General features: G+C 44.4%; 1 protein-coding gene and 2 pseudogenes across 3 annotated transcripts in view; 1 reads left to right on the top strand and 2 right to left on the bottom strand.

The window, feature by feature from the left end:
- LOC309554231 (C-reactive protein-like) overlaps positions 1-27,601 on the bottom strand; it is a 342,461-nt pseudogene that overhangs the window by 202,357 nt on the left and 112,503 nt on the right. The gene's annotated exons all lie outside the window — the stretch shown is intronic.
- Positions 1-27,601, bottom strand: part of LOC309552473 — a 99,689-nt pseudogene that overhangs the window by 22,183 nt on the left and 49,905 nt on the right. Inside the window, exons 4-5 of the transcript XR_014226208.1 lie at positions 22,668-23,277; positions 21,682-22,283 (exon numbers count right to left, since the gene is read on the bottom strand). The product of XR_014226208.1 is annotated as an uncharacterized misc_RNA (transcript). The remainder of the gene's footprint in view (positions 1-21,681; positions 22,284-22,667; positions 23,278-27,601) is intronic.
- LOC309554220 (E3 ubiquitin-protein ligase TRIM39-like) lies at positions 14,582-16,187 on the top strand (the record flags this gene model as incomplete). The annotated part of the gene is made up of 1 exon (XM_082255853.1): positions 14,582-16,187. The coding sequence occupies exon 1, from the start codon at positions 14,616-14,618 to the stop codon at positions 16,185-16,187; it is 1,572 nt and encodes a 523-aa protein (XP_082111979.1). The 5' UTR covers positions 14,582-14,615.

Below are 27,601 nucleotides of genomic sequence, written 5' to 3'. Positions count from 1 at the left end.
TAAGTCTCTGAAAATATCGTTTATAAATCGTTGAAAAACTGCAGGGGCGTTGCATAGCCCGAATGGCATTACAAGATATTCGAACAATCCGTATCTGGTTCTGAATGCAGTCTTCCACTCGTGTCCATCACGGATTCGAATGAGATTGTATGCTCCTTTCAGGTCCAATTTTGAAAAATAGGTAGCTCCACGCACCTGCTCAATGAGCTCAGGGATAAGCGGTAGAGGATAGCGATCTTTTATTGTAATAGCATTCAATTGCCTATAGTCGATGATAGGCCTGAGACTTGAGTCCTTACAAAAAAAGAGTCCTGCTGCTGTGGAAGAAGTGGAAGGTCTAATAAAACCTTTTTCCAAATTCTCATCCAAATAGTCTTTGAGATGGGAAAGTTCATCCTGTGAAAGAGGATAAACATGACCGAACGGCAATTTGCTATTTGGGAGTAGATCAATGCTACAATCATAGTCTCGATGGGGAGGTAGTGCTTGAGCATTTTTCTCAAGAAAAACCTCAGAGAGATCCTGATAACATAGTGGTGCAATCTCATCTGTCACCACAGACAGGATCTTCCCGAAAGACGGGAGGTTAACGTACCCTCGCAATAGCAAGAGAGGAAGGTCAGGGTCCGTTCCTTCCAATCTATGGTTGGTTGATGTGTGTGCAACCAGGGAAGTCCCAAAACAATGGGAAAGTGGGGCGAAGGTATTAGATCGAAGGTAGTGGTCTCCATATGAGACCCGTTAGTAGTGACTAGGAGTGCCTGTGTCTGATCAGTGATCGGACCAGAGGATAAAGGAACACCGTTAATAAGACTCACTGAGACAGGTTTAAGTTTAGAAATAATAGGAACTTTATTTAAAGCAGCAAAACGTATGTCTATATAATTTCCACAAGATCCTGTGTCAATCATGGCCTTAGTAGTAATCCTGTTCTGGTCCCACGGTAATGTTAAGCAAACAGAAAGGTAAGGGTTAGTGATTGAAGTTGTCAATCCCCCTAGGAGGACATGTGAACACTCACCCTTCTTTTTGTAGACTAGGGGACAGACGTTTATCTTGTGATCCGGGGATGCACAGTACAAGCAGAGATTACCAGATCGTCTTCTGGCTCTTTCCATAGTTGATAGAGGTGGGCGTATGGTTCCTACCTCCATAGGAACGGGGTCAACGGCCGAAATCCGAGAAGAACTAGATAATGGCATTCCCATTTTCTCAGCCTTTCTTTCTCGTAGTCTTCTATCTATGGTGATACTGAGTTGTATCAATGCATCCAGGGTTTTTGGCAGATCCGCTCTAGGAAAGCTCGTCTTTAACGGCCTCTGATAGGCCAAGCCTAAATTGGGATTTCAGAGATGCATCATTCCATTCTGAATCAAGGGTCCATCTCTTGAATTCTGCGACAAAGTCTTCTACAGGTCTCCCACCTTGTTTCAAGGATCTTAATTGAAGATCGGCAGTACTCTGCCTATTGGGATCATCATATAGGCTAGTGAGTTCTGCTAAGAACAAGGCATAGGAGTTGAGAAGCTGGTCGCTTTTCTCAAAAAGAGAGTCTGCCCAGGCCTGAGGATCGCCTGTTAGGTAAGAAATAAAAGTACAAACCTTAATGTGATCAGTAAGGTAGGTACGGGGTTTTAGCAAGAAAAGTAACTCACATGCGTTTTTAAACTCGCAAAATTTTTTGCGATCGCCTGTAAATACCAAAGGAGGATTTATTTTGGGTTCAGGGGACTGAGCAGTGGTAAGTTGTGTCAGTCTAATTACCTGCTGCGACAGAGCCTGATTGTCTTCTTTTAATTCAGCAAGTGCGTGTACTAACGCAGTCACCTGCTGTTTTAATTGTGTCATCTGAGTGGTTATTTCTGCTGAATCCATTTGTGGTTCGTTCAATCTGTAACGCTCCTGCGTTTTACGTATGATGTGGATTTTCAGCTGCAGAAATATTCCACTTCAGTAGTCATGTAGAGAAACGCTGAGACACCAATCCCAACTCCCAATGACTCATCATGTGTGGAGGATCTCAATTCAGCAAGTAAATACACACACTCAATAAGATGTTTCCTAGAGTGACTTATGTATATAGTAACACAGTGATGATAGGCTGAAGAGACAGGTTGGGTAGAGATGGTAGATGACAGACACTTGAAAGGAAATGTTCTTGAAAGTAAGATAGTAGCAGATGAGATGCAGATAGGTTTAGCAATCATGTATGGTAGCAGATGACAGAGTAGCAGGTGGACATACAAGAGAGATCAACCCAGTGCAGGAACAGGTGGTAGTAGGCTCAAGAGCTAGCAATCTTAGATAATGCAGATGTAGTAATAGTCCTTAGTATGCAGAGCTAGATAGTGTAAGCTTTAGTATAAAGGTTATAGAGGTTTCCCCTGTGGGGTACTTATCACTAATAGCAATGTAGCAGAGGAGAGGTTCGGCAAGAGCGGATGATCCGGTAGCGGGATACAGGGATCAGCGCAGCGTGGTTCCGACAGCGAGGTATGCTTGCAAGCATGAGAGCTTCAAGACAGGTTAGCATCAAGGCACAAAGCAGTTTGAACGAACACATGTGAGTGAGAGCCGGCGATCTAAATAGCCATCCAGTCCGGCGCTCAGTGATGACAGCATCAGTCTTAAAGGTTTATGCGCACCTTACCAAAAGAGAATGGTGGGGCGCATACACTTATGAAAGAGTAATTAGGGTACCCAAAGGTACCAGAACATTACAGACTTGTGACTTGGTTTAGCGCTTGCGACTGTTACTTTTAGGCTTAGGATACCGGTCACCCCCCAATAAATATTTAACCCCCTGATCCCCTCTGATCACCCCCAGTTAACGCCTTCAGCCCCTGTCACATTGCACACTATATACAGTATATAGCGGTTTTCTGTATTTCTGTATTAGTGTGATTGTGACTTCAGTTAGCGCTAGCTTTCTGTCCCAAGTAGGCTTAGGATACCCGCCACCCCCTCAATAAAGATTTAACCCCCTGATCAACCCCTGATCACCCCCAGTTAACCCCTTCATTGCCCTGTCACATTGTCACTTTTATAGTGCACAGTTTTTTTTCTGATCACTATTATTAGTGTCACAGGTAAAATTAGTTAGCGTTAACGTCAGTGTAGGACAGCCCAGATCCCCGTCACATAGTTAGAAATATTAGTTAATCCCTTGATTACCACATACACACACATACACCTCCATTACTAGTATAGTATCTGAACGGATCAATATCTTTGATCTGATCAGAACTATACTAGCGTCCCCAATAGTTTAGGGTTCCCAAAACGCAGCGTTAGCAGGATCAGCCACAACACCTGCCAGCACCTGCATTTAGGCCCGAGCCCACCCCACCCAGGCAAGTGCAGTAATCAATAGATTACTGTCACTTCCAAAAACACAACACACAAAACCGCTGCATTAGCAGAGTCAGGCCTGATCCCTGCTAGCATTAGCAGTTTTTTGGTTGCGGTTGAAATAGTCCTTGACAACCAGGTGCTTTTTTACCTGTGAGTCACACTACAGTACCTGTAAATTTAGTTGCTAAAATGTCCAAACAGTGGTAGAGTAGTGAAGAGGCCTACAGTATACTGACCATGTCAGATGAGAGCAATGGGAAAGCCTCACTGGCAGAATCAGGGTTAGTATATGAGCCTGTAGACAGCAGTGGCTCCCTGAAAGATAGCTCTGATGATGGATGAGTCCCTGCTAAGGTCAGGCATACCCAACCCCATTCTGGAGTTGCTGAGGTGCAGGAATTGCAGGGTGTTCGTATGGAGCAAAGGTTCGGTACTAGTGCCGCTCACACTTCTGGAGAACTGGCAAGCACCAGCAGCCTAGTACACCCTGGACCTAGACATACCAGCACTGCAGTATCACTTGGTGATGTGGTGAGTGCAGTTGAAGCTGGTGCGGTGGCTAGCACAAGTAGTACCCACAGCCACTGCAAATTTTACGACAGGCCCGTAGAGCCCATAGTGCCCTCCCTGAAGTGCTGGCATATGCTAATTGGCAGTCCACTGATTCTACAGCGCCCGTACTTCCCCCCCATTCACTGCCCAACCCAAAATTCAGGTGAAAACAGCCAATTTTACTCCCCTTAATTTTTTCGAGCTGTTTTTCATGGAAGCTCTTTTCAGATCTATTTTGGACCAAAGCAATTTATATGCTGGTCAATTCATCGCCGCTAACCCAAATTCGTCCCTTGCCAGACCATTCGGCTGGAAACCTATAACGGTTTCCAATTTTAAAACTTTTCTGGGTCTTTCCCTTAACATGGGCATAACTAAAAGGAGTGAGTTGCGGTTATATTGGTCCACTAACCCAATTCACCATATGCGCGTGTTCTCTGCTTCCATGTCCAGGGCGAGATACAAGTAAATTCTGCGGTTCTGCAAAAGTGTCATTTAGCTATTATTAGTGTGAGGAAAGGGATATCTAGTGTAGTTAGGGTACTATATACCACTATAGTTAGATTCAAAAATATAGTTTCTGTAGGGAAAGTGTTAAGTGTCAGGGTGACCGTAGTGTAGTTTAGGGTGAACTGACTCTGACTGCAATGCCAGGATGACCGAACTCTTCCATGTCAGGGTGACCGCCAGAAGAAAAAGATCATTTTTTCTTAGAATTTTTAGTAGAGCAGGGATGGGGCTCCGCTCCTTTCACACCTAGGCGTTTTTGTTTCAGGCGTTTATTGGGCTTTTTTGTGGACGTCTTTGGAGGCAGGCATGACATCTGAACTTCTGTATAGGGGTATATATACACACACACATATATGTATATATACACATACACATATATAGGTGTGAAAGGAGCAAAAACCCTATCCAAGCGCTAATGAAATTATTTGCAGGCATAGGGTTCCGCTCCTTTCACACCTATATGTGTGTATGTGTATATATACATATATGTGTGTGTGTGTATATATACCCCTATACAGAAGATCAGATGTCATGCCTGCCTCCAAAGATGTCACATCCCTGCGCTATTGAAATTCTAAGAAAAATTATCTTTTTTTCTGATTCTGGACTTGCTACAGAGCTGAAACTTGACAGGTACACTTTTTAGACCCCACAGACACTAAATCCAAAGAAATCTCATTTGTTTTTCAATAATTGGCTCTCTATCAAAAACGACAATTTTTAAGAACTTTTTTTGTGTGATTAATAGTCCCTGGGGCATGACCCAGAACCCTAGGCACTTTTTAGGGGCATTTATTGGGTTTTAGGGCTTCAAAATGGTGTTTTTTGATTACCGAAGTTGGGGTCCCATTGATTTCAATGGGGTTCTGGAATCCGGACCCGAACTTTCGGGAAGTTCGGGTGTTCTGGCCGAACCAAACTTTTTTTGATCATCCCTAATGTAAACCACAATTGCAGCATGCATGTGAGGTATCGTCGCAAACGCCAGGTGGAGGGCAGTAATTCTTGCAGTAGATCTCCTCTGTAATTCCAAAGTGGTAACCTGTAAAGACTTTTAAAGGCTTTTAAAAATCCATGTATTTTTTTGCCGCTGCACAGGCGTGCGCAATTTGTAAAGCATGTCATGTTTGGTATCTATGTACTCGGCATAAGATAATCTTTTAAATTATACCAAACAATTAAGAATACCGTGGGACAAAAAAAAATTGCAACATCCACCATTTTGTTCTGTAGGGCCTCTGCTTTAAAAAAATATATATAATGTTTGGGTGTTCAAGGTAATTTTCTAGTAAAAAAAAATATTTTTTCATGTAAACAAAAAGTCACAGAAAAGGCTTGGTCTTCAAGTGGTTAAAAGAGTGGGTGATGTGTGGATAAGATTGAGCATAAAATGCCAGGACAGTTCAAACACCCCCCAAATGACCCCTTTTTGGAAAGTAGACACCCAAAGCTATTTGCTGAAAGGCATATTGAGTACATGGAGTATTTTATATTTTGCCCTAAGTTTCAGGAAAATGACAATTTGTTTTTTTTGGGAGTTTTTTGGGGTTTTTTTTTTTTTACACAAAGTTGTCACTAAATGATATATTGCTCACGCATGCCACGGGTGTATGTGAAATGACACCCCAAAATACATTCTGCTGCTTCTCCTGAGTACAGGGATACCACATGTGTGAAACTTTTTGGGAGCCTAACTGTGTATGGGACCCCAAAACAAATCACCACCTTCAGGTTTTCTAATGGCGTAATTTGCTTATTTTACTTCCGCACTACCTGTCACAGTTTCGGAGGCCCTGAAATTTCAATATAGAAGAAACTCCCCCAAATGACCCCATTTTGCAAAGTATACAATCCAAGCTATTTGCTGAGAGGCATGGTGAGTCCATGGAATATTTTATATTTGTCACTAAATAATATATTGCTCACACATGCCATGGGTATGTGTGAAATGATACCCCAAAATACATTCTGCTGCTTCTCCTGAGTATGGGGATACCCCATGTGTGAGGCTTTTTGGCAGTCGAGCCGCGTACAGGACCCTGAAAATTAATCACCGCCTTCAGGCTTTCTAAGGGCATAAATTGTTGATTTCACTCCTCACTACCTATCACAGTTTTGAAGGCCATGAAATACCAAGATAGCACAAACCCCCCTCAAATGACCCCCTTTCGAAAACTAGACACCACAGGGTATTTGCTAAGATACATGGTGAGTATTTTGCAGCTCTCATTTATTTTGGAAAATGAAGAAAAAAAAGGAAAATACATTTTTTTTCCTCTTTTTTTTAATTTTCAAAACTTTGTGACAAAAAGTGAGATCTGCAAAAAACACTCAACATGCCTCTCTGCAAGTAGCTTACGATGTCTACTTTCCGAAAAGGGGTAATTTGTGGGGGGTTGTGCTTGGGGTTGTGCTATCTTGGAATTTCATGGCCTCTGAAACTGTGATAGGTAGTGAGGAGTGAAATCAACAATTTACGCCCTTGGAAAGCCTGAAGGCGGTGATTGGTTTTTGGGGTCCTGTACGCGGCTAGACTGCCAAAAAGTCTCACACATGGGGTATCTCCATACTCAGGAGAAGCAGCAGAATGTATTTTGGGGTGGTATCATTTCACACATACCCATGGCATGTGTGAAAAAAGATATAATTTAGTGACAACTTTGTCTTTAAAAAAAATAAAATAAAAATTTTTTATTTTTTACAAAACTTGTGGCAAAATATAAAATGTTCCATTGACTCAACATGCCTCTCAGAAAATAGCTTGGGGTGTCTACTTTCCAAAATGGGGTATTTGGGGGGGGGGTTGTGCTATCTTGACATTTCAGGGCCTCCAAAACCGTGATAGGTAGTGAGAAAGTGCAATGAGAAAATTCTGAAGGTGGTGATTGGATTTCGGGATCCTGTACACAGCTAGGCTCCCAAAACATCTCACACATGTGGTATCCCTGTACTCAGGAGTAGCAGCAGAATATATTTTGGGGTGTAATTACACATATACCCATGGCATGCGTGAGCAATATATAATGTCAATGACAACTTTGTGCAATAAAAAACATTTTTTTTTGTCATTTTTCAAACACCTGTGACAAAAAAATTAAATATTCAATAAGCTCGACATGCCTCTCAGGACATTTCTTAGGATGTCTACTTTCCAAAAAGTGGTAATATTGGGGGGGGGGGGATTGAACTGACCTGCCATTTTTGCACTTCATGAAATGAGATAGGCAGTCAGAAAGTAAAAGCTGCATAAATTCCAGTATTTACATCATAGTTTGTAGACTCTATAACTTTTGCACAAACCAATAAAAATACACTTATTGAGATTTTTTGTGTCAAAAACATGTAGCTAAATACATTTTGGCCAAAATATATGACAAAATTTGAGTATATTGGATATTTTTTTAAAAGTAGAAAATTTAATTTTTTCTCAAAATTTTTGCTCTTTTTTTTATTAATATCGCAAAAAATAAAAAGCGCAGAGGTGATCAAATACCACCAAAAGTATGCTCTGTTTGTGGGAGAAAAGGACGTAAATTTATTTTGGGTACAGCATTGCATGACCGCGCAATTGTCAGTTAAAGTCACGCAGTGCCAAGTTGAAAAAAGTGGCCTGGTCTGAAAGTGGTTAATAATCAACATATGTCCACCCTGCTTAAACACAAGCCTAGATGAGGAGCTGATTGTGTGCATCCAGCCTTCCAGCTCCCAACAGAAACATTATAAAGGTTGGCTAAAAGCAAAATTAAGGTGGTTACACAATCTGAAAATGCTCTACTAATGCCACATAAGCTAAATAAAGAAGTTATTACAATGGTATTAACATATCAACAAAGAGTCCTTTTCATAAGTGAGTCAATATTTTTTTGCTTAACGTAGTGTAAGATATATTCCAGAAGCAATGCCTATGCTAATATTAGCACACACCTAGACGCACAGATGACCAGGTTGGGCCAATAAATTCCTCATTGTCTCACATTTCGTTGACAGTCATCTAAGGTCACATAATATGAAGAACTAATGTATATATATATATTTTTTTTTTTTACACCGCAGCTGACGTGGCTGATGGCTCCAATCAGGTACCTCCTGGGACAACCACAACATTGTTACAACAGGGCCTTGCGGAGAAGCTGGGGCATCATTGAGCTTACCATAGGCCTGCTCAAGTCCCGGTTACTCTGCTTGGCCCGGCCCGGGGGGGGGGGGGGGGAACTCCTGTACTCTCCTCCGAAGGCTTCCAGGATCATCCTGGCCTGTTGTGTCTTGCATAACATGTGCGTGTCTCGGGATGAATCCTGGGAGCTGACGGAGGAGAGGGAGCCAGAGGTCATTCAGCTGCTAGTCCCCAGGTGGCAGAGCACTGCCGCAGGGATGGTCACCCGGAATCCACTGGTCACTAGCCACTTTACATGTATGTACTGAAACCGCTCGAGATAGAGAATGTGTAGTACCTTGCGACTTTGCAGGATTCTCACTCACAGGGAGACAGATGGCAATTAACATCTGCCAGTTGCACTTGACATTCTAGCCAATGTGTAGTCTGTTATATTCTCTCTGCATCTTTCACAGCCATTTCCATCACTGATAAGAGAGAAGGCAGGTGCCACATGTATTAAGCCAAAAATGTATTGCACGGTAAAACAATGTAGTGACTAAAGGCCCGTACACACGTACCGATCGTCGGCATACAAACGTTGGCGGACGAAAGATCTGCCGATTGTACGCTTGTTAGTATGGTGCCTCCGACAGCTGTCTGCACACATTCTGCGGACAAGAGTCTTTCTTGCAAACATAAAAATTTTTGTATGCCGACACCAGAACGGACGATTGTTCGCCAGTCAGTACAGAATTCTGCCGACAGACTGCAGATTTGCAAGACTGGGCATGCTCAGAAAAGAAAAAACACAGGGAAAGTTAACCATTACATGACATCACTTCTGCAGTCGGCTGTAGTCGGCGGACAAAATTCTTGGGCAGTCTTTGCACTTTTCAACAGTCACCGACATCCCGGGGACAAAAGGCGAACGTTTGTATGACGACGATCGGTACGTGTGTACGGGGCATTACACTGAAAAAAGCACCAGTCTGCAATCCATATCAAAGCGTCTATTCCTCACTGAACCAGTCATCCTCCGGCCCGGAAGTGATGTCATAGGAAGCTAGTCCACGGGGCTGGTTAGACCGGAAGCCGCAATGGAACGCAGGCTACCGGAAGTGATGTAATGCGTTTCAGAGCATGCGCACTCGGCTCTTTCTTCAGACGTGAGCGGCCGCCATCTACAGTCGTGTTTATGTAGGGCAGCCTCCGGGAGTTGTCATAGAGATAATAAACAAGCAAGGCGGAGCTCTACACAACAGGAATGACAACTCCTGGAGGCTGCCCTACATAAACACGACTGTAGATGGCGGCCACTCACGTCTGAAGAAGGAGCCGAGTGCGCATGCTCCGAAACACGTTACGTCACTTCCGGTAGCCTGCGTTCCATTGCGGCTTCCGGTCTAACCAGCCCCATGGACTAGCTTCCTATGACATCACTTCCGGGCCAGAGGATGACCGGTTCAGTGAGGAATAGACGCTTTGACATGGATTGCAGACTGGTGCTTTTTTCAGTGTAAGTCACTACATTGTTTTATTGTGCAATACATTTTTGGCTTAATACATTTTTGGCTTAATACATGTGGCGCCTGCCTTCTCTCTTATTGTTGCCAGTGGGATTTCCCGAGTTTTACCGCCAGTGCTGCCTGGTATTTGGCCATCTGGATAGTTCATAAAGAGGACTTATTGGACACCCCTTGTGCCTTTTTTGGTGGATCTCCCTTCCGGTCAGTAGCGCCCAACACCTATCTCTCTAATTTCCATCACTGAAGCTATCTCAATTGCCTTTGTAAGGGTAAGGTCTTTCTCTGTTAATAGTCTCTTTTGGCTAGACTCACTATTCAGTCCCATGACAAACTTATCCCTCAGTGCAGTAGGTAAGTACTCCCCAAAAGAACAGGTCCAGGCTAGTCTTTGAAGGGGGAGCACATAAACCTTAATTTCTTCACCCGGCTGCTGCTGCCGCTGATAAAACCGTAATCTTTCTGCAATCTCTAGTGGTCTAGGCTGGAAGTGATCCTCTAACAGTGTCAGAAGCTCTGCCAATGTCTTAGTTGCTGGTTTTACGGGGAAAAGGAGATCCCTAAGAGTGTCATATGTCCTAGCACCGAACACTGTCAGAAATACTGCTACTTGCCTGTCACTTGGGATGGCATTTGCACCGAAATACTGTTCCAGTCTCTCAGCCCAGGAACTCCAGGATCTGTTCTCCATCAAATTCACTCAATGTCCCGATCAATTACATTTTCCTGCTGGTCTCTGTGAGTGTTTTTATCCAGGTGACAATCCACAATGTCTTTGTCTCTCTCTCAGACTAACAGTAACTTTGTATATCCCATCCTCGTCACCACTGTTATATTCTCTGTGGTGTGACAGACACAAGACTCTGGTCTGGAACAACGGATGTTTATTCAGTACTCATGGTACACTCCAACATGCATCTCAGGACAGGCATATATCTCTTGTGCTTCTATTACATGTGCTCTGAGATGGCTGCTCTACCCCTTGACCCTTGTCATCACTCCTGGGTGGAGCCAGCCTTAAAGTGACAGTACATGTGGAACCCTTCAGGTATAACATAGTCAACATTCCAAAACTGTTTACTTGACCAATAACACTAACCTCCAATCCAAAACGTGTTCATATTTGAAATAGTGGAGAGAGGTGAGAACACCTGGCAGGTGTTTACTGGCATCTGTGCTGCCTGTGTAGTTATTATAAACATGAAAGCCTGCTAGGTATCTTATGGTGTATGCAGTGGGGCCGGTCATGCGGGGCGCAGGGGCACCGCCCCCCCCATCTATGCGTCTGGTCCCCTAATCTACATGCGGGGCACAGGACGCATGGAGTTCAATGGGGCTTTTTTTTTTTTTAGCCATGTGATTAAAGCCAGAGGCTCTCACAGGCTACAAAAAAGGGTGGGCTCGGGGTGCAGAGCAGTGCGCCCCCAGCCCACCCAGTTGTGTGACAATAGCAAATGAAAATTCGCTATTGTCACACAGATTCTCCTCCTGGCCAATCAGGAAGCGGGTTTTCAGACATGTTTCCCGATTGGCCAAAAGGAGAAGCCATGCCATTGGGCATGGAGGAGGAGGGACGAGACGCAGAAGATGGGGAAGAAGCTGAAGCTTCTGCCGCCGCCTGCTGCTGCTGCATCCAGGCAGGGTGAGTGAGGGGGGGATCCTGTCTGTCTGTCTGTCTGTCTTGGCTCTCCTCTCCTCTCTCCCTGTTGTCTGGGGGGGGGGGGGGGGTTATGATGTGCGGCCTGGTGTGGTCCGGGGGGGGGGGTACGTTGCGGTCGGTCTGCCGCGCCCCCCTCCCCCGGCCCATGGAGCACCAGCCACCACTGGGTGTATGTATTTTTCTGAATATTAACATCTTGGATGGGAATCATGGCACGTACCCTGGGAAGCCTGTGGTGATGGGCTGTCTTGCGTCACAGGTGTGTATTCATATCTTAGCGTAAATGATTTATAGTTTGTGTAAGTTGTACCAAAATGTGTAACTTCACTCCTGATCTAGAAAAGACTGAAAGAAAAACTCAAGCTAGCGTGCAGTAAGATGTGATTGTCATGATGAAATGGCTTATCCATTGATGTCATTTTACAGGAGTGGTACTGCTTGCGGTTGAAGCTGGTAGAAACCCACCTTCATGACCTCCACTCATCTTCATTTGTGGCAAGTGGATATTTTTGGAGGCACAAGGCCAGAACTGGCCTTGATCACCAACATGAAAACCCTAGCACATCAGAAGTGGCTTGGAAGCTGAGGAGCTAGGCTGTGAGATTAGTGAATTAGGCTCAGAGTCACAGAATCATATGAGACTCCTGAACAGTGACTGAGTCACAGAATCATGAGCCTCAGTTAGAACACAGTACACTGAAAGAACCAAAGAATCACGAGTCACCACCAGTAGAACAATACAGTAAATGAATGATCAGGTAGCAGCAGTGATAAGGTACAGACAGACTATTAGTTCACACCATAGAAACGCAGTCCAGTTCCTTTTTTTTTGCCCCCTCTTTTTTCTTAACCTTAAATAAGGACATGTGCGTTCCAGTGCGTTTTTGGTGTGTTTAGGTGCGTTCCAGTGCATCTTTGATGTGTTTTAAAGCGATCAAGTTCAGGAAAAATCCAGCACGTTCTATTTTTTTTTCTGGAACTGGAACGCACTGGTGTGAACTATACCGCTGAAAACCATATAACCTACTTTCCATGCGTTTTTTGATGCAGAAACAAAAACACTGGACTGCATGTGGTGTGAATTGGCCCTTAAAAAGCGAGTTATTGTTTTTTTTTTAGTTAATTAAACAGTAAAGAAACCATTATGGGACACTGCAATAGTTATCACACAGAGCATCCAATTGATTGCAACCCCAATCATAATGATTAAAAAGGAAGGAAAGGGTTAAATACTCCATAGGTGATGATTTAAAAATCCAGTACAGGACATCAGTTTAGAATTAACCACCTCCCGCCCGCCCTATTAGCAAATGACGGCGGGAATGTGGTTGCATTATCCTGACTGGACGTTATATGACGGCGGCAGGATAATGCGCTCTGCGCGCCCCCGGGGCGCGTGAAGAGCGGCGATCGGTGATGCGGCGTGTCACACTGACACACCGCATCTCCGATCTCGGCTGTCACGGCTGGTCACATAGTACACAGGAAGAGCCATTGATCGGCTTTCCTCAGTACGTGCCTGACAGGCACGAGTAAAGGAGCGCCTATCTGCGGCTCTCCTGACAGGGGGGGTAGGCACTGGTAATCAGATCATTGATTACCAGTGCAGACCCTCGGGAGGGGGAGGGGTGTGCCACTAGAACCACCAGGGATGCCCACCCATGACCCCAGGGATGCCCACCCATGACCCCAGGGATGCCCACTATGGCTACCAGGGATGGCAATCAGGGCTCAGGGAGCCCCCAGTGCCCTCACCATCAGTGCTGCCCACCAGTGCCCTCTCCAACAGTGCTGCCCACCAGTGCCCATCATTGCCATCTATCAGTGCCGCCCACCAGTGCCCATTATTGCCCACCAGTGCCACCTATCAGTGCCCATCAGTGCTGCCCGTCAGTGCCCACCAGTGCCACCTATCAGTGACCATCAGTGCCCACCAATGCCATCTATCAGTGCCCATCAGTGCCGCCTATCAATGCCGCCTATCAGTGCCCACCAGTGCCACCTATCAGTGCCGCATATCACTACCATCCCATCAGGGCCACCCCACCAGTGCCACCCCATCAGTGCAGCCTCATAAGTGCTCATCAGTGCAGGAAAAAATGTATTTATTTACAAAATTGTATAACATAAACAAAATAACTTTTTTTTTTCAAACTTTTCGATCTTTTTTTTTATTTGTTTAGCAAAAAAGAAAAAAACTTGCGGTGATCAAATACCACCAAAAGAAAGCTCTATTTGTGGGGGGAAAATGACGTAAATTTGGTTTAGGTACAGTGTTGCATGACCGCGCAATTGTCATTCAAAATGCAACAGCGCTAAAAGCTGAAAATTGGCCTGGGCAGGAAGAGGTGAAAGTGCCCGGTATTGAAGTGGTTAACAATGAATTGTATTTCTAGAATTGTCGCTCTCACTCTGACGTTTGTGGTGACACCTAACATGTGACGCAATCATCGCTTATGTACACGTGCACGCCCTACACACGCTTATTCACATGCAGATATCGGGGTCTGTGGAGATCGTTTTAGTTTTTATGATCACTTTTTTCTTTTCTTTTCTTTTTACTTAGCAAGGATCTGCCAACCTTCTGTGAATCGCAGTCTTCTGATCACATCCTATAATAAGGTGGAGTCAGATCCGGAGTTTCGGGTCTCTTACTTGTCAGCCGACTCAGCAAGAGAACCGAAGAATCCATTCATGAATCCGTTCATTTCAATGAGTAGTTCCAAATGAACCGATTCACATAAAAGATCCAAACTTCCCGTCTATACTGAAAAATAATCTTCTTCCATCTGTTCTCTGATCTCTGTGTCCTATATTACTCATCCAGCCTCACCCTGTGTAGGAGGAGGTCACCCCTCCCCCACTGCATTCCTCTCCGGTCTCAGAGACTTTCAGTTTCGTTTCTCTTCTGCTGTCAGCGATGGCGTCTGCAGATCTGAGAGCTGAGCTGGAATGTTCCGTCTGTCTGAACATTTATACAGATCCTGTAACCCTGAGATGTGGACACAACTTCTGCCGGGTCTGTATTGATGGTGTGCTGGATACACAGGGGGGGTCTGGAGGATATTCCTGTCCTGAATGCAGAGAGAAGTTTCCGGATCGTCCTGCACTGCAGAGGAACATAACACTGCGTAACATAGCAGAGACTTTCCTGTCTGCTCAGCCAGATCGGGAGGAGTCCGGGGTCTTCTGTACTTACTGTGTGGACTCTTCTGTACCTGCTGTTAGATCCTGTCTACACTGTGAGGCCTATCTGTGTGATAAACACCTGAGAGTCCACAAAAAGTCCCCAGAACACATCTTATGTGACCCCACCTTGTCCATGGAGAGCAGGAAATGCTCCGTCCATAAGGAAGTGTTGAAGTATTTCTGCATTAAAGATAACACCTTTATCTGTGTGTCCTGCTGTCTGATTGGAGGACATAAAGGACATGAGATGGAGTCACTGGATGAGGCTTCTGAGAAGAAGAAGAAGACGCTGAGGAATGTTCTGCAGAAACTTCTGACAAAGAGAGAGGAGACGGAGGAAAGAGTCCAGAGTCTGGAGGAGCACAGGAGGAAAGTAGAAGAAGAAGCAGCTGGAGACATCGAGAGAGTCACTGCCCTGTTTAGAGATCTCAGGAGACGTCTGGAAGACCTGGAGAAGAGAGTCCTGAGGGAGATCTCCGGGCGGGCAGAGCGGATCTCCATCTCCATCCGGGATCTGGAAATAAAGAAGGAGGAGCTGTCCAGGAAGATGGTGGACATTGAGGAGCTGTGTAACATGACGGATCCACTGACTGTCTTACAGGAATCAGACACAGGTGACTTGTGTGATACTGAGGATGGAGATAATGAGGACAGAGAGAGACATGAGGAACTCCTCCATGATGGAGGGGGTCTGGGTGTGGCGGGGGTCTTACACACAGGTTTATCTGATATAATAAGAGAGGTAAATGTATACTTCTATATACAGGGAGCTGCAGACATATTACTGGATGGAAACACAGCTAATAATAATCTACAGATATCAGATGACAGGAAAACTGTATCCAGGTCAGATAGGAACCAGAATCACCCAGAAACACCAGAGAGATTCCAGTATTGTCCTCAGGTGATGAGCAGTCAGAGTTTCTCCTCAGGGAGACATTACTGGGATGTGGATGTCGGGGGGTCAGGGAGATTTACAGTCGGGATGTGTTACCCCAGTATAGACAGGAGAGGATGGGAGTCAGAGATTGGAAGGAATAAGAAGTCCTGGGGATTGCACAGGTATAATAATCAGTATTGGGTGACACATGACAGTAATAGGACCCCCTTACCCACCAATATCTCCAGTAACAGAGTCAGGATAGATCTGGATTATGAGGCCGGGCGGATCTCCTTTTATGATCTGTGTGACCCGATCCGACACCTCCACACCTTCACCACCACCTTCACTGAGCCCCTCCATGCTGGGTTATATGTAGGGGGAGGTTGTATAAAGATATGTGGGGGGAGGGGGGAGATGTGAGAACTCCGCCCACAGTCTGGTGATGTCAGACGAAGAAGTGGAATTCATTTAATATTCATCCAATAGTATATAGAAGTGGGTGTGGCTTTCTGCAAGTTTTTCTACTATAAATAAATGTGAGATTTCTTACTGATCGCTGTGATTGGGTAGAATATCTGTCCAAATAGTGGAGTACCAGGAACATGTTCCTATTGGTCAGTGAGAAATCTATCTATCTATCTATCTATCTATCTATCTATCTATCTATCTATCTATCTATCTATCTATCTATCTATCTATCTATCTATCTATCTATCTATCTATCTATCTATCTATCTATCTATCTATCTATCTATCTATCTATCTATCTATCTATCTATCTATCTATCTATCTATCTATCTATCTATCTATCTATCTATCTATCTATCTATCTATCTATCTATCTATCTATCTATCTATCTATCTATCTATCTATCTATCTATCTATCTATCTATCTATCTATCTATCTATCTATCTATCTATCTATCTATCTATCTATCTATCTATCTATCTATCTATCTATCTATCTATCTATCTATCTATCTATCTATCTATCTATCTATCTATCTATCTATCCCATGGAGATCCTATATATTCAATTTTCTGTCATTTTAAGCAGAAAGTTATCATAGTGTGTAACATCAGCTATCTCCTCCTCCAGCCTCTCCCCTTCCTCTCTGTTCCTCTCCTTCCTTTTTGCTCCTCCCCTCCATGTGGTCCCTCTGTTTGGGGGGGCACCAAGATCGGACATATATGGGGGTATAGTCACTGTGGTGGGATAGGATGAGGTCCCCTCCTCTCTCTCCTCCATCCTCTCTCTCTCCTCCCTCCTCTCTGCCCCTCCCTCTCCTCTTTGCTCCTCCCCCACATGTGGTCCTTCTGTGTGGGGGGGGGGGGGAGAGCACCATGAGTATATATAGGGGGTGGGGTGTGGTCACTGTGGTGGGATAGGATGAGGTCCCCTCTTCTCTCTCTCCTCCCTCCTCTCTGCCCCTCCCCCTCCTCTGTCTCCACCCTCCTCTCTGACCCTCCCCCTCATCTCTCCTCCCTCCTCCTCCATACAATTTTTATACTACAAAGAGATGGAAAGAAATATAACAATCTGAGAGGAAATATATGAAGAAGTCTTCTAGAGTTTTTAGGCGGATTGGGTCAGGATTAGATCCCCTGTCAGGTTTTTCTTCTATCCGAGACTTCATTAGAGAGATTTCCCCTCACTTCCTGTCCCGGTGACAACATTTATCTAGACAGGAAATGAGGAGAACTCTCCAACAGGAAGACAGACTGAAATAAGAATTCTATGTTTAGTATAGTAAGGAAGGGGAAGGATTGGAGCCCCTGTCAGATTTTATATGTCTGTGTCCCTGTTATAGATCCCCCTCCATCCTTGTCCCGTTGTCACCAGGACAGGAAGTGAGAGGAAATCTCTCTAAGGCTGGGTTCATACTTGTGTGATCATTGCTGTGCAGATCACAGCCATGTCTGTGCGATGCGAATTCAGCAATACAAACTGTGTGTCTGAAATCGCATTCACACCAAAATAGCGCAGGACCCTTTTTTTTGGTCCGCACTGGAATGCAATCCGATTCCTGCACCATCTCAGCGTTCACAGATCGGGGGGGTCATTAACTTTACATTGACACCTGCAGCGGTTCACAGATGTCAGTGTGAAGTGCTGGTGATTCAGGTGTGATGTGGGAACCCGCATAGGAATGGCGCTGGTTCCCGCATCCCATGAGTGTGACTGAGCCTGAGGCTCCATTCACATCTATGCAGTTTGCTTTTGAGCGTTTCTGCAGTGCTTTTTTGCGGCTTTTTTTTTTTCCATAATTTGCTTTTTACCTTTTTTATGCTTTTTTTTTGGAAAATTTGTTGTTGGGCAGATCTAACCACTTGGTGCCCACACTAGGCGGCTACAGAAAGACGGCTACAGCGTTGGCGTAAAATGCCAGGAGGGCGTACATGGATGTCCTCCCATTCTTGTGCTGCCCGTGTGGCCTGTTGGAACTCAGCTGATCACTGATTGGTTAAAGGGCCAATCACAGCGAGCCCTTTACCATGTGGGCCAATGACAGCTGATCACAGGAGTAAACAGGAGCCGGTCATCGGCTTTTTTTCCCTCATCCTGTCAGCATGAGAAAAGAAGGAAGCCATTACCCGGGCTTCTGTTAGAGGGACATCGGTCCCCTTAATGCCCTCCAGTGCCATCTATTAGTGCCCATCAGTGCTACTATGCAGTGCCCACCAGTGCCACCTATCTGTACCCATCAGTACTGTTAATTAGTGCCCTCCATTGCCACCTATCAGTGCCCATCAATACTGCTGATTAGTGCCCTCCATTGCCACCTATCAGTGCCCATCAATACTGCTGATTAGTGCCCTCCAGTGCCACCTATCAGTGCCCATCAATACTGCTGATTAGTGCCATCTATTAGTGGCCATGAGTACTGCTAATCAGTGCTCTCCAGTGCCCATCCTTGCAACACCTCATACATTAGTCTGGTAATATGAAGAACAGACGGGAAGCTGAAGAGGGTGAGAGCGGGGAACATGCTGACCAGTAATATACATCACAGTGCTGCCTGCAGTCACACCCTCTGATTGGTTGCTCCAGGTCTCACACTCGGCACTGAGGGGAGAAGAGAGAGAGGAGAAGACGGGGTTCATCTGTCACTTTATCTTATCTGTAGCCTCAGAGGGAAGCTGGGGGACAAATGTCACATGGCCGGGGGCCCCACAGTACCTGACATTGTCTGGGGCCCACAAATAGGTCACTTTGCCAGGAATCTGGATAATATAACCTTGTCTGTTTTGTAAGGTCTGGGGGCGGGGCCAAAGGTTTGGTAAAAGAGATGGCCGCCTTGGGTGCTTCATCAGGAAGGGGCACAGAAAAGAGAAGGACCTGCAATCTATGCTGCGGAAGTAGTTCACAGTTTATGGGGGGCACATGTTGGCCTTTTTGTCTTGTCCCAGAACTGCCTGGGGGCCCCAAGTATGTCCCATTACTAAGGGACCCTATATATGTGTCATGCAATTTTAGGGTCCCAAATTACCTTAAAGAGGCCTTGTCATTTGCTCACTTAGGGCAGTAAGAGCCCCCCCCCCCAACCCGCTTCTATCCACTTTCAATGCTCCCCCATCAATCCATATCAGAGCCCTGAGTCCTCACCCGGGTAAGATACATGGTGGGTTATGTCAGAGCTTACACAGGACTGAGGATGTCACCCCCTCTATCATGTGACAGTATTTAAGTCTTGTGATTGGCCACTCAGGCCTGAAAACTGTATGCTGGGAGAAGATCACATGATCCCTCATACCCGGGAAACTGGGAACTTAGTGAGGACTTTGAAGGAGGGACAACAAAGGAAAGTATAAGTGGGTGTGTACGGCTCTTGTGTCACCTGCAGAAGGGGGTGGGGCATTCATTCAAATGGCTCCTCCCAGTACTTGAGCACTGTGTATAGTGAGATGGGACGGTGAAGAACTGTAAAGAGTGCCGGACCTGAGACAGAGCACAGAGTGTAATATGACTTATTGTCTGTGTCCGAGCTGTGATGTCATAGTAGAAAAATGGCTGCCGAGGGACCCAATGTGGAAACTACAGATAGAGGTGCACTGGCCCTTTAAAAACAAATCTATCTATCTATCTATCTATCTATCTATCTATCTATCTATCTATCTATCTATCTATCTATCTATCTATCTATCTATCTATCTATCTATCTATCTATCTATCTATCGGATTAGAATTTGTAAACGGTCTGATTCCTTATTATTGATACATTTACAATGAGTTTATTCTATTGATGATTTTATTGTGTGAAGAAATAGAAATGAATAATAGATCTACAAATAGATAGAAAGAGATGAAAATCGATGGAAAAATCTCAGAGGAAACATATGAAGAAATGATCCCGAGATTTACTAATGAAAGAAAAAAATGGGATTTATAACTTATATAATGATATCACTATAATAATGTATGATTACTAGAGCTGCAATGTGTCCCCAATATAATGTGTCCCCATAGAATGGATCCCCAATAGAATTCTATTGGATCACTTTTATAATGGATCCTAATTGGTACACCATCACTGAACAATCACCACCAATTAATACAGGATTCTTGCACAATTGTTTCAATTTGTTCCTCCTGTATTGTAAGGGCCCATTCAGACCTCTACTATATTACCAAAAGTATTGGGACACCTGCCTTTACACACACACACATGAACTTTAATGACATCCCAGTCTTAGTCCGTAGGGTTCAATATTGAGTTGGCCCACCCTTTGCAGCTATAACAGCTTCAACTCTTCTGGGAAGGCCCAAGGTTTGGGAGTGTGTCTATGGGAATGTTTGACTATTCTTCCAGAAGCGCATTTGTGAGGTCTGGCACTGATGTTGAATGAGAAGACCTGGCTCGCAGTCTCCGTTCTAATTCATCCCAAAGGTGTTCTATCAGTTGAGGTCAGGACTCTGTGCAGGCCAATCAAGTTCCTCCACCCCAAACTTGCTCATCCATGTCTTTATGCACCTTGCTTTGTGCACTGGTGTGCAGTCATGTTGGAACAGGAAGGGGCCATCCCCAAACTGTTCCCACTAAGTTGGGAACAAGAAATTGTCCAAAATGTCTTGGTAAGCTGATGCCTTAAGAGTTCCCTACACTGGAACTAATGGGCCAAGCCCTGAAAAACAACCCCACACCATAATCCCCCCTCCACCAAATGATTAGGACCAGTGCAAAAAGCAAGGTCCATAAAAACATGGATGAGCGAGTTTGGGGTGGAGGAACTTGACTTGCCTGAACTCAACCCAATAGAATACCTTTGGGATGAATTAGAGTGCAGACTGCGAGCCAGGCCTTCTTGTCCAACATCAGTGCCTGAGTTCACAAATGCACCTCTGGAAGAAAAGGGTGGGCCAAGACAATATTAGTCTGGAGGACTAACACTGGGATTCCATTAAAGTTCATGTGCGTCCCAATACTTTTGGTAATATACTGTATATTTACAGTTGAGTATTTGAGAACTTTCATTGTTGTTGTGGATGACAAACAAATGATAATGTTTTTATGTAATTCAGATCCAGTAGTTGGGGCTTTTTAAGAACGGAAGGGTTGATTTACTAAAGGCAAACAGGTGGTTCAGTTTGAAAGAGAATTTTCACTTAACTTAGCCAATGTGGTGACAATTCACTTTGCTAAGACAATGCAATCACATGCAGGGAAGGAAAATATCAGTATTTTTACTTGCAGATGATTGGATGATGGAAGTCAGCAGAGCTTCACCTCTGAGTTTTCCATTGACCCAAAGTTGGATTACTCCAGTGTCGGAGTTCTAGGCCACAAGGCTCCAAACCAAATGATGGAAGTCAGCAGAGATGCACCTCATACACTAAGGAAAATTCCCTTGCAAGGTGAACAGTCTATTTGCCTTTAGTAAATCAACCCCGAGGTGTATATTATAAGACTGACATTAAGGTTTGGGCTGGATAAGAACTTCTTTGATTTCATAGGCTAGAGACCTCCAAATAATTAAATTTCCATGGTGATAACCATAGATGACAATTTGTACATCTCCTGGAGACAGGACATGATCCCACATGTGGACGTCACTTATTTCACCAACTAATGACTGCTTAGCATCAAACCCTCCACCAAAAGAGTCTTGGCCCTGCCCCAGAACAATACTGGTTCCTGCTGCCATAGAAGACCCTTTCATGGAGATTCCTCCAGGGTAGAGCTTTCCATTGACCCAAAGTTGGATCACTCCAGTGTCAGATTCCCAGGTCACACAGATGTGTCTCCAGTCCAAAGATTCGGAGACTGTTTTAAAATTTGTGACTTCCTGGTTGATATGTATAGAACAAATATCTGGAGACTGTAAGTACAGTATATGAGAAAGGCATTGTCCTTCCCGGGAGTAGCAAGAGAGAAGGGTGTAGAGGGGCGGGAAAGGTCGGTATAAGAATGTAGACAAATGGTGACTTTCTGCAATGGCTTTGTAATTGTAGGTCTTAGAATGACATGAGCTGTGTTGGTTTCTTTGGGGAAGACAAAGACTTTACCCTCCAAATCTAGGGAAGAAAACAGACAAAGATCATTACTGCTAAAGATCAAAGCTTTCAATGCTGAACAATAATTCTAAATGTATTTATACTGTATGTAATGGAATCATGATTTAACAATAATTGGATACACTCATATATCTCAGGAAAGGAGTTTCATGTTAGGACTCAATAAGCTTTCATCATTAAGAATCTTCTTTACAATGTTTGGTTGTCTAGTTACTCCATGAGAACATCAATGCCTTGTCATGTGGTTATCCTCTTATAATTGTCATTGTCACCTCTCATGTTGATGTTCATGACAAATAAATCATCATTTTCATTTATTCTGTACTGAACGTTGGAGGATCTTAATAATTAACAAGATGTATATAGTTAAGATGGCAGACTTACACAAATTGTTTGACTGGACAAGAACCTCTACTTTTACTTAATAGAGTAGATACTTCCAATTAAAGACATTTCCATGGAGATCACCAGAAATGACCTTCTGGATGTTTTCGGGTGTCTAGACGTCACTTATTTCACCAACAAATGACTGCTTAGCATCAAACCCTCCACCATAAGAGTCTTGGTACTGCCCCAGAACAATGCTGGTTTCAGCTGCGATAGAAGACCCTTTCATGGAGATTCCTCCAGGGTAGAGTTTCCCATTGACCCAAAGTTGCACTGCTCCAGTGTCGGAGTCCCAAGTCACACAGATGTGCCTCCAGTCCAAAGACTCTGAGTCTGTCTTAAAAGAGTGACTTCCTTGTTAATATGTACAGAACAAGTGTTTGGAGGCTGTAAGTAGATGAGAAAGGCATTGTCCTTCCCAGGAGTAGCCAGGAAGAAGGGTGTATAGGGGCGTGAAAGGTCGGTATAAGAACGTAGACAGACGCTGACTTTCTGCAATGGCCTTGTAATTGTAGGTCTTAGAATGACATGAGCTGTCTCGGTTTCTTTTGGGAAGGAGAACATTTTACCCTCCAAGTCTAGGGAAGAAAACAGAGAAAACTCATGACTGCTACAGATCAAAGATTTTGATGATGAACAATAAATTTAAAATGTATTTATCAAGACTAAAATACAAAAAAATTGGATACACCAATAGATCCCGGGAGGGTCATTTACTGTATATTTCTATTTGCATTTTCCATCTTCTCAATTACCCAACAAAAGATATTACTTTTATCTCCAAATGCTCTTCCAACATTTTAATTAAAGTTGTGGTCTTAGTTGTAGAAGTATAGGAGCCCTAACGCTATCAGCTATTGTTAGGTTCACAGGACATCCTAGATCCTAACATTAATCATGGAACTACAATGTTCCGTAAACCTAACAGCTATATAAACTGGCTGCCACATTCATCAATATATCACTAGTTATGGTATAAGACAATTTCATTATCATATTAATGCAGGCTACCATATGTAGCACACCCCACGTAGGAGCTACAAGTTAAAGGGATCCCCCCCACCCCTGCACAGCCTGGCACACCGCATCTTCACCAGCCCTTCAGAGACAGAGAACAGTCCATAGCTGTGCTTTTATGTTTTATTAGGGGATTTCAACTTTGACAGGGATTGGGAATTATGGGATGTCCATTTGACCTGAAACTTCAAACTTCAGGGACAACTTGGGATGTCCACTTGACTTCAGGGACAACTTCCTCAACAGTCTCTATGTACAAGTCCACTTCTGCTCCTGCACAGACTTGCATAGCAAACCCAGCTATGTTACTCTGTATTGATTGTATCAAAGGCCCATTACAGGCAAGGACTTGCAGTCCCTATATTTTTGTAGAGTGTAGAGTAACACAGCTCACACTCTGCCAGCACTTCCTCTCTGTGGTCACTGATCCCAGCACAACCTCTTCAGGCCCTGCTAGCCCATCTGGCTGCAGCTGCCTATTTACTAGCCCTTCAGCCTAACTTCTCCACCACAGTCCTCCAGACTGACACTAACCAGCCCACCCGGCTGACCTCCAGGAGATCTTCGAGACGTGCTGACCTTCTCCTGCTGTCCTCTCGACTCGCTCCTGTGCCTCCAGGAAGGGTTCCCTCTGTATGTTGTGGTAAGGTCCTCTCTGCACCTGAGTCTTGGCCCAAGGTCACCCTCCCAGACAAGGGGGGACCCTTAGGGGCCCCGACAGCCTCCTCAGCACTCCATCTTCCACCCGACTGCCCCTGCAGGCATGTCTCATGCTTATTTATGGGATGAATCTGCACCCTGCCACCCCATTTGGGGATTGGCTGAGGTCCTCATAAATATGCCAAACAGCCACCCACCAGCTCTAGAAGTTTCTACAACCTTTTAGACCAGGGGGAGCTTTCAAGATATGTCATTCAGCCTGACCCAAATTAATCCTGACCCAGATTACATGAAACTACGTTTTTACCTACACTAACAAAAAAACCTATCTACATCTGGCACACACTAGAGGGTGCTACACATATAACTAGGAATTATATGTTTTGCATTCTTAAGTATGTCCAAGCTGGTTCCATATAAGTATCCATATCTGATTCCTGGAGAGCTGCTGGAGCAGCTGGAAATCACTGCAGTAGCCAGTACTATATACAGTGATAACAGCGGTTTTCTGGGTTTTTGCGTGAGTGGCTTTCCCTTTACAAACTGACCAGAGGGGGATGGGGGGGGGGGGGCATTACTCAGAACCTCCATTATTCATATCACACCTTTTATTTTTCTCAGTGAATACAATGTGTTTCCTGATTGGACGAGGTGGAGAGGAGGGGCGGTGAGATCACATTCTCCACCTTGCTCGAAAAGAGAATGTCTTGTTCTCATTGGAAAAAAAAAAGTTTTCTATGAATTAGTGATCAACTGATATAGTTTTTTTAGTGCCGATACCGATATTTTGGTCATCGAATATCGGTACCGGCCGATATTGGCCGATATTTTCGGACATTTAAAAAAAAAAAATGTTTTATTTTATTTTTCACAGGTAATATTGTGGAGGGATCTGGGGGTCTAAAAGACCCCAAACCCCTCCTGTGCACTTAAAAGCATACAAAACGGCAAATCTGGCTGTTTTGAATGCCCACAAAATTTTTTAATTTGCCGGCAAGAACCCAGAAGTGATGTTATGACATCACTTCCGGGTTTTTTACATGGAGACCCGATCAGAGTTGAATGCGGCTTTGATCGAGTCTTCTCTTTGGCGGCCATGCAGGTAGGATGCCCGGGTCTCCCGGTGGGACGGGAGACCTGGGCAAGCTTCGGAAGGCAGGGGGTGTCCCCTCCCGCTCCTTGTCATGACAGCCGAGCTGCTTATTAGCCGCATTAGTTGTCATTACAAGACAGCCGACCGTTGGCTTTGGACGCTGGTACCGGGGTGATGCCTCTAGCTGCAGGCATCACTCCGGTAAGGTTTTAGGACAATATCCCCCCGGAAAACATCCCCCTGGACATAATCCCCCGGGACAACTTCCCCTCGGATAATATCCCCCCGGGACAACATCCCCCAGGAAATATCCCCCAGGACATAGGGTTAGGGATAGAGGGTTTGGGTGAGAGGGGGGATATTGTCTAGGGAGGATATTGTCCGGGGGGATGTTGTCCCGGGGGGATATTGTCCGGGGGGATGTTGTCCGGGGGGATATTGTCCGGGGGGATGTTGTCCGGGGGGATATTGTCCAGGGGATATTGTCCAGGGGGATATTGTCCGGGGGATATTGTCTGGGGGGATATTGTCTGGGGGGATATTGTCCGGGGGGATATTGTCCTAGAATCCTCCGGTACAAGCACTTTCCTGAAATATCGGCAATATCGGTAACCTCATGGGCCGATTCCGATATATTGGGGAAAGTGCATATCAGCCACCGATATATCAGCTATGCCGATAATAAGTCTATCCCTACTATGAATAGAAGTGATGCTGAGCAAGTGACCCCCCTGTGCTCAGTGTGCAGAGAAGAAGCTGCTGGAGAAGCTCCCGAGAGATGGTGGCTATCACTGTGAATAGATTGGACTACTTCAGTGATTTCCAGCAGCCATATCAGGTATGGATACTTACACTGATCCAGGCTGGAGCAAAATAAGTATGCAAAAAACGTCTTTGTTCATGTTGCATTACTCCCGAAGGAGTCACTGGTGATGATGTGTCCTCCGCTCTGCCACAATTCTCTAAACTGGTCGGTCCCCACTGGCATTTATACTAAATACCATTGGCACCTGTGGATTTAAAGTTTAACTAAAGGCAAATTTTTTCTTTTAGTGTTGGATGGAGTGGAGAGGGATTAGAACCCCTGTCAGTTTTTATCGCTGTCTGTGCCTTCGTTAAGGAGATTCACCCTCTCTATATGTCCTGTTTACCATTATCATTGAAAGGAAAGGTAAAATACAATCCCAAACTTTGGGTTATCCCCAGAAAGGTAAAAGAGGGAAAATCTTCCATTGGGGACACTAGTTCTGGTGACCTGGAGGTCCCCAAGGAATTTCCTTAATTTGCAGGAATTTCCTCTCACTTCCTGTTTGACTATGGGACAGGAAGTGAAGGGAAATCTCCACGATGACAAAGACAGGGAAAAATAATTCAGACAGGGTGTATATACCCCTTCCCTACTCTATCCAATATGAACAAAACATTTCGCCTGTAGTTCTAGTTTAAAGGTTAGCAGGCTACCACTCTAAGAATGCACAGGAAAAAGGCCACAAACAGCTTAATAATAAAACAGTTGAATGTATTAAGGCAATTCAATGAAATACAGCCATGACCAAAAGTTTTGAGACTGACACCAATATTAATTTTCACAAAGTCTGCTGCCTCAGTTTTCATTATTGGAATTTGTATATACTCTGTTGCAATTTTAAAGCGTGACATGTTAGGTATCCATTTACGTGACGCAACATTATCTTTCATATTATACAAAAACATTGGGGTATATAGTATGTTTTTTTTTTTTTTTTCAATTCATAAACCCTTTTCCGCCCGCTGTATGGAGAATGATGGCCGCAGGGTGGTTTCTAAAAAAATTTAAAAATTTTGTTTGGGTACAGTGCTGCATGACTGTGCAATTGTCATTTAAAATGCGACAGCGCTGAAAGCTAAAAATTGGCCTGGGCAGGAAGGGGGTAAAAGTGCCCGGTATTGAAGCGGTTAAAGTGTATTTCTTCCAAAAAAATTGCAATTAACCACTTTCAGACCGGAGGATTTGGCTGCTCAATGACCAGGCTCTATTTTGCGATTTGGCACTGCGTGACTTTAACGGACAATTGTGCGGTCGTGCGACGCTGTACCCAAACAAAAATGACGTCCTTTTTTTCCCACAAATAGAGCTTTCTTTTGGTGGTATTTGATCACCTCTGCGATTTTTATTTTTTGT

The sequence above is a fragment of the Pelophylax lessonae genome (genome assembly GCF_965119305.1).
Source record: "Pelophylax lessonae genome assembly, chromosome: 4".
In the NCBI taxonomy this organism is placed as follows: domain Eukaryota; kingdom Metazoa; phylum Chordata; class Amphibia; order Anura; family Ranidae; genus Pelophylax; species Pelophylax lessonae.
The sequence above is the reverse complement of the archived record's forward strand: the minus strand, read 5'-3'. Positions and strand labels throughout refer to the sequence as shown.